At 39.8% G+C, this 7207-nt stretch overlaps 1 protein-coding gene across 1 annotated transcript in view; it reads right to left on the bottom strand.

Moving 5' to 3' along the window:
• Nucleotides 1-434: 434 nt before the first annotated feature.
• The window catches only part of LOC136267348 (uncharacterized), a 12757-nt gene continuing 5984 nt past the window's right edge, over nt 435-7207 (bottom strand). Inside the window, exons 3-5 of the mRNA XM_066062457.1 lie at nt 1884-2197; nt 1336-1801; nt 435-1068 (exon numbers count right to left, since the gene is read on the bottom strand). Of these exons, the coding sequence (XP_065918529.1) occupies nt 515-1068; nt 1336-1801; nt 1884-2197 (1334 nt within the window). The 3' untranslated portion in view covers nt 435-514. The remainder of the gene's footprint in view (nt 1069-1335; nt 1802-1883; nt 2198-7207) is intronic.

The following is a 7207-nucleotide window of genomic DNA, read 5'->3' as shown; positions in this document are numbered from 1 at the left end:
GGTGGCCCTGTACCTATCTATGTCATCATGCATGGTCAGAGCAGCTAGCCATGGTATAAAATCCCACAGAAGCACAGATTTTGCATTAGATAGATATGCATACATAGCTATGCTCAGCTTTGTGTATAATGCACATGTGGTCTGCCACGCATGTTTATTATGGTAAAGTGCTGGACAAAAAAAAAGGGTTATATGCACCCTACTATATGTACAAGAAACTGTTATTATATATAGCACACAAATGACCTTACATGGTGGTATTTATGTGTCTTGGGATCAACACTATAGCTACACATACAGTATTGCCAAGAATACTGGAGATACTTTGACATTGTGATATAAAGCTAGGAGAGCAAAGTGGAAGTTATTACACAACCCTCAGCAGCTAACAAGTTATGTTAACAGCCACCCTGATAGCATCTTTGCTTCACATCTCCCGTAATAAACTAAAACTGTAGATATTAAAGACATGTACAATAAAAACACAAATTGTTATATAAAAATTAAAAGTGTTCTACGATAGTTCAAATCCCATTGCATTCATAACTTTCAATACTTCAGTCAACACATTTTGTAGCATAACAATGTTCTCGCCTTGTAGAGCCATCTCTATTAATTGTTTAGCTCTCTCGATTTGCTCCTCTGATCCTTGAACAATGACTTTAGCCTCACTTGTAAACAAGCGTAACATCATATCTTTCTCTTGCTCAACCTTCATTTTCACTCCTGATAGCTTTTCGATGGCTTTCTTGACACTGCCTTCAGTTCCAATAACTCTTCCTACACTACTGTCAGGGATCATAATAGTTTCTTTAATAGCATGTAAACGACAGATCTTTTCATTCAGTTTTTTACACATCAACATCAAAGCATCCTCGCAGTTCTTTTTGCTCCCCATTATCCATGCAACTCCATTGGCTGCAGGTTCACTTCGATTGTGGTGTACTTTTATGGTAGTGTGACTTTCATTTTGAATTTCAATTATAGTGTTTCCTTCATTACCAATTATCAGGCCAGTACGATCTCCAGGAAAGGTGACCTTCAAAATCCTGTCATCATCGCTAGAAACTGAACAAATCAAGTTGCATAAAATTTCACACATATGCACATGCAACATACATAAATACACTACACACACACACACACGTATATACACACACACACGTATATACACACACATGCACACACACACATGCACACACACACACGTATATACACACACATGCACACACACACGCGCTCACATACACATGCACGCACGCACACATACACACACAACATGAACACAGATAATTTAGGCTACACAGATATTTACATACACTATTCACACTATACCATTAGTTGTGTCGGAAGTAGTCTTGTCACCAGTAGACAGCTCTGATAAAAGTTCAGAAAGTGGGTGAAAGTGGCTTAACAACTGTTCTGAAAGCAGCTGAGAATTTGAAGCAGTGCCAATTTTTTCTGGACGAAACGGTGTACTACTATTATCAGTAGCAGATCCTTTCCTAGGTGGAGTTTTAGAGACATCATTGTGAGGATCACTACTAGAGTGATGGAAAAGGGGAACAGTTGATGCAGAATGACCAGGTACACTGGTAGATTTCCTATAGCCAAGATTAGAGCTTCCAATGGATGATGATAAGTTATTGTAGACTGCAGTGGGCTCATCACCACTGTCTGGTGAGTAGAGTGGGTCTTTCATGAGTTTAGAAAATGGCATAAATATGCCATGTCCCGTGGCACAATTGAAGTACCTTTTCTCCTCCCAGCTTCCATCATTCCCCCCTGGCCAATCATTGTCCTAAAACAGAGAACACATAAACACCTTATATGACTACACACAGAGAGACTATTATGACATGTAACTAATGGTATCTACATACCATTTCAAGTCCAGCCACAGGTATATCCATACCAGGCAAGGTACCAACCCATTTAACCACACCTCCTCCTTTATCCAGCTCCACCCCTTTGATACGAATCATGTCTCCTTCCTCAAAATGCTGTGAAGGAGACCTTGGACTGGAAGAAGTAGACGAGGCAGTTGCGGTGGTAGCTGTAGGAGATGCAGTGACTGTACTTTTGGCAGTACCAACTGTTCTATCCTTCACCACATCTGAGGGTAGTGGAGATGAAGAACTGACAGTGGGAGCAGCTGATGCCAGTCCTTGAAGATGACGTGTTGAGACTGGACGACCTGCAGGATAATGTGCATGTTCATAGTGAAACTTTATTTAATAGATGCCACTTTAATAAGACCACCTCGTCACAGTGACCATGTCAAGTAAGTCCCAAACATAGCCAAGGTGTACTTATGACCTCATTAATAATAACACCTCATTAAAGTGACCATGTCAACTAGGTCCCAAACACACCATATAGCAGGATTTTTTCAAGGTGGAAAACATTTGTGGATTACCACCATCCAAAATTTCAAGGGGGTCTTCAGGATGCAATACTCAAACAACACCATTTTGACTGAGTAGCAATTTGCTACTCAGTAATCTGCAAAAATCATGAGGTTTTTATCCCTCAAAAAACAGTGGCTAAGCTGTATTTCATGACTTCATGTGACCATGTCAAGTAGGTCCCAAGCATAGCAAGGTGTACTTTATGCCCTTATTAATTATTAATAAGACCACCTCACCATGTCAAATATACAGCTATGGTCTACTCTCTGGACTTGAGGCTATATTTGTCACTATGTTATAAGGCCTCCACCTTGCTTAGTATACTAAGTAGGGCATATATAAACATCCCTTACTAACAGACCAAAATGAATCATGACACAAAATAATTTATCATATATCGTATATTGGAGAAACTAATATTTGGCGATTAGCAAAAAATTGCAGTTGGCAAAATTTTAATTTGGCGAAATGCTTACTGTTTTATAAATATTATTGGTGTCGAGATTGGTGTTGCGCTGTGGCACACGAAGTTGGAGCGGCACGATGTTGTATCTCACGGAACAATGAAGCATGCCGCACCATACTTCCTGTACGGCCTGATAAATTTATCTGGCGGCACTGATACGGAATGCAACTGTATGTGTGCCAGCCCACCCACTGATAAAGGCGTGCAAGACTAGCCAATAGTAGTAGTACTATATAGTTACCATGGAAATTCCATTTTTTTGCACCACAAAATTTAATTCGTACTAAAACAACGGAGTTACACATGGTAGAAAGCTGTGTACGTGTACCAGGACGTTTGGACGCCAAGTACAGGAGAGCACCTTCCATGTTGTCAAGAGGAAGACAGGAATGAGTCCAATCCGTACACAGTAGCTGTTAAGAAAAGAGCAGACGTGATTGGACACATTCGGTGTGGTATATTCCACGGAACGGAACAGAATGGAACAAAATTTACGGAACTCTTGAGGTATAATTCACGGAACGGATCACGGAATGGTTGTCGCATGACCTACGATAAACAGGTCTAACAGGTTATAAAATGAGTTTATTTTCGTACAGTAGCACATGTTCAGTTCGGTAACACCTGGATAAGCCATGTGGAATGAGCGGCTGAGGGAATGAGACCGCATTGTGTACGCGTGGAAGCTTTCAGTACATGTGAAGTAGTGTCACTTCTACAAAATGTTCCGGATGAGGGTACAACAGCAATTCCGCCTGCTAAATCAAAGGCCGGGGAGGTTTACATACTGATAAACCATATAACTGAGGAAGTTGTTTCAATCGGTATAAATTACAGAACTGAATTGAATAGAGAACCTGCTTGTTCTGCAAAAGATCGAGATACTCTAATAGAACAGTCACCTTTAAGTCAGGTTAAACCTCGTCTTCTACAATTTTCTGGCTACGGCACTGGCTAAATGCTTTGCACTAGTGCTTTCTAACATTCCAGCTGGGAGACTTTTATGTATCTGTTTTTGTCTTTTCGCCGTACTATATTTCAAGAAGACCAAGTGATTCCTGTTGCATTTCTTCTACATGAAAGGAAACATGCTTCATATCACATTGAGTTCTTTAATGTGTGCTGCAAGCTGATACCTGCACTGAAGACTACCCAAAAGCCAATAGTAACAGATGAGGAGCAGGCTTATGTTAAGGCAATCAGTAAATGTATGCCAGATGCACCCCATTTAAGGTGCTGGGACCATTTTGTTCAAGCTGCTGAAAGATGGTTACATAAACATTGCGCTAAAGGTGATGATGTGGATGTGTATTGAAGCGATTTGAAAGAACTGCTTCACCTACACAGCAAAGAAGAATACACCAAACGGCTCAGCAGCATGTCTGGAAAATGGAGTGCCCCATTCTTCGATTATTTCAACAACAACATACATCCAGATATTGAATCCTTGACTCGTTGGGCAATTGAGCCATATGGTATATACACTGTCCTTTTAGTGGTATCACTGCAGAGGGTATAAATTTTGTTTTGAAGCAATTACAGAAATGGAAAGAAGCTGTGCTAGACTGTATGGTCCTGGCACTACATTACTTGCAAGGGTACTACACATCTGAAATATCCCGAGGTCAGCAGAGTCTGGGAAATTATCACCTTCGTTCAGAATTTTCAAGCTGTTTAGCCATGCCCTTGTTTTTGTCAGATTATTCACCTGAAGAAATTGTTTCACGAATCAAGGAAAATACCTTTTGCAACCCAGACAGCATTTCCCAACATACAGTTTCACCTAATGATGCAGATGTTTCTAGTGAAGCAATTGTCACTAATTTGACTTCCTTATCTCAAAAAGAACAAGCTAAGCGTGTGAAATAAGATCAGTTTTGACTCCAAACTACACATTTTTACCATCATGGGGTCAACTTGTCCTCATGTTGTCACTCTTCATCTGAAAGAGACATGTTTTTGTCCCTCTACCACAGAGTGTTACTGCATTTCAGCAGCCAAGATGGCAATTGGTAAGCAAGAAGATGTTACAAGGCACACATTGAGTCTTACACAACTTTGTAAAAACTCACGACCTAAGAACAGCAAGACATCTGGTAGAAAGCGTCCATGTCCAGGAGACTGTGATGTTATTCCTGCTCCAGATGCTGTAAAGCAGTTGAAATCTGAAGCTGGTTACTCAGAAATTATTCCATCCGTATAATTGTTATACAGGTGGTGACGGTAATGCTAAAGGCTGCTCTTTTGATAAACTTAGCAATGATGTGCCATCACCTAACCCTGCAGTAGTACAGCGTAGCAACAGTAAGTAAAGATAGTATAAGTATTTATGTGCATTTTAATGCCATGCATGTAAAGCAAACAAATGTTTACATTATTATAGCAATATACACATACTTGTTACCAGGTTTTAATGAAATCTCTGATGGCGAAATGATTTATCTATGGAGGATGTCTTCACCTTCCCATAAAGTGGATAGAGAAGATGAAACTTATAAGTACATAGAGGTTTGTCACTATTTATTAATTTTGGTGTTTATGTTTATAATATATGTTTTATTTGTATCATGGTGCGTGGCAGATCAAAGTGTGCCGCCATGGTATAACTAAGATACACCACTGGTTGTTAGTTAGGCCATGCTTAGCTGGCAGTTTGAACAAGAGTCAAAGTGAGGTGTCAATGACACAGCGCCAGGTAAACAAATATAGTTGGCTTTGTGCTAAGTACTGCAGGAGCAAAGGAATGAATCTATGCTTCAACCATAGCTTCTATTGCTACAGCGCACTACTAGTACCGGGTAGACTAGTACACATGTTTACGTAACTTTACTGTAATAAATTAGTGCATGCACGACTTGTGACTTGTAAGGAAGAGGAGTAGCAGCAGTAATACAAGAGAGAATGGGTTTAAGAAGCTATTTTCAGCACAACCCGTGAGTCCAGTCTGCCAGTGTGGTGAGTCATGGTACAAGCCAGTTATATCACGTTTACTCGTGTTATTAACACTCATCCTCGGCTTCGCCTTGGACTCGTGTAGTAACTACGATATCATACTCATACCGTGATATAACTAGAATGTACAGAAATGAAAAGAAATCTTGATGTTTTTTTACCATCGATATGTACCTGTGGTTGCTATACCGAAAATCACTAAACATGCCTTCTTTAAGAAGAGACAATGATTATCTTATTGCAACCAGTGAAGATAGAAAGAATTATGAAGAATTCCGAGAACTCATACACAGTTCACATTATCCAGAATGTCCCATGCCAAGCTGTCCCCTGCTATTAAAGTTTATGAAAGCAAAAGGAATTCCAATCTTATCGGTTGAGTGGTTTAATTGTGAATTGGTAACTAATTTTCCCCCTTCAAGCATCGATGAATTGTGTGATTGGGCCCAGTCTGAGATTGCCAATGGTGAGCTAGCATGAGCAATTCTGCATTATGTGTGATTAAAGCAATAGGATCAAATTTTTTTTTAATGCTGTAATGTAGGTACAAGCATGAAAGAATTGTTTATTGCAGGTCTACCCATGGATCTACACCATTCACCTGCTAAATTTAGTATGGAAGAAGTTGGGAGCAAGCCATCTGTCTCTCCACAAACCACAGTGATATATGAATCATCAAAGTGTCATAACTGGTCAGAGTCATCTTCTTCAACATTAATCACATTTAGGGTAGCTTGTTCCTCTACATGTAGTTGCCTTAATTTAAACATTGCTTGTTGTGCAGCTTTATTCACCCTAGCTTACGTCTCCTTCACTGATGGCATTTGTTGTACTCTGATCTTTTCTGACATGGCAGCATCTCTACTGATGTCAAAAAGTCTCATGTAGTTCAAGAAAACATGGCAGGAAATATCAAATATTTTACTTAATGAAACAGCATGGCTAACATGCACAGTGATTGATGCAGCCCAACAGTTGTTGAAAGCATTACCTTGTAACTGTTTCAGTGGATTTCAATCAGTGGCAGTAGGATTGACCATGCAATTTCAAATATTAGAAACAGAATTTGTACAAATACTGCACTGCAATTCAGGCCACTGGGTAACTATTAGTACGATCAGCTGCAAACCCTCAGAAGTAATTGTGTATGACAGCCTATACTCTAAAGCATCAGAGTGTGTACAATGCCAAATTTCCACTTTATTAGCCACGCTGTCAAGCCACATCACTCTGAATTTTGTGGATGTGCAAATGCAAGCAGGTACATACGACTGTGGGCTATTTGCCTTTATGATATCTTTTGCAACTGTTTTGGTGCACGATTTTAACCCTGGTCAGTACCTTTTTGAGCAGCGATCAAAGAGGAGACATCTTTGGA

Source organism: Dysidea avara, chromosome 9, assembly GCF_963678975.1.
Source record: "Dysidea avara chromosome 9, odDysAvar1.4, whole genome shotgun sequence".
Lineage (NCBI taxonomy): Eukaryota > Metazoa > Porifera > Demospongiae > Dictyoceratida > Dysideidae > Dysidea > Dysidea avara.
Note: the sequence above shows the minus strand (reverse complement) of the source record. Positions and strands in the feature narration are given on the sequence as shown.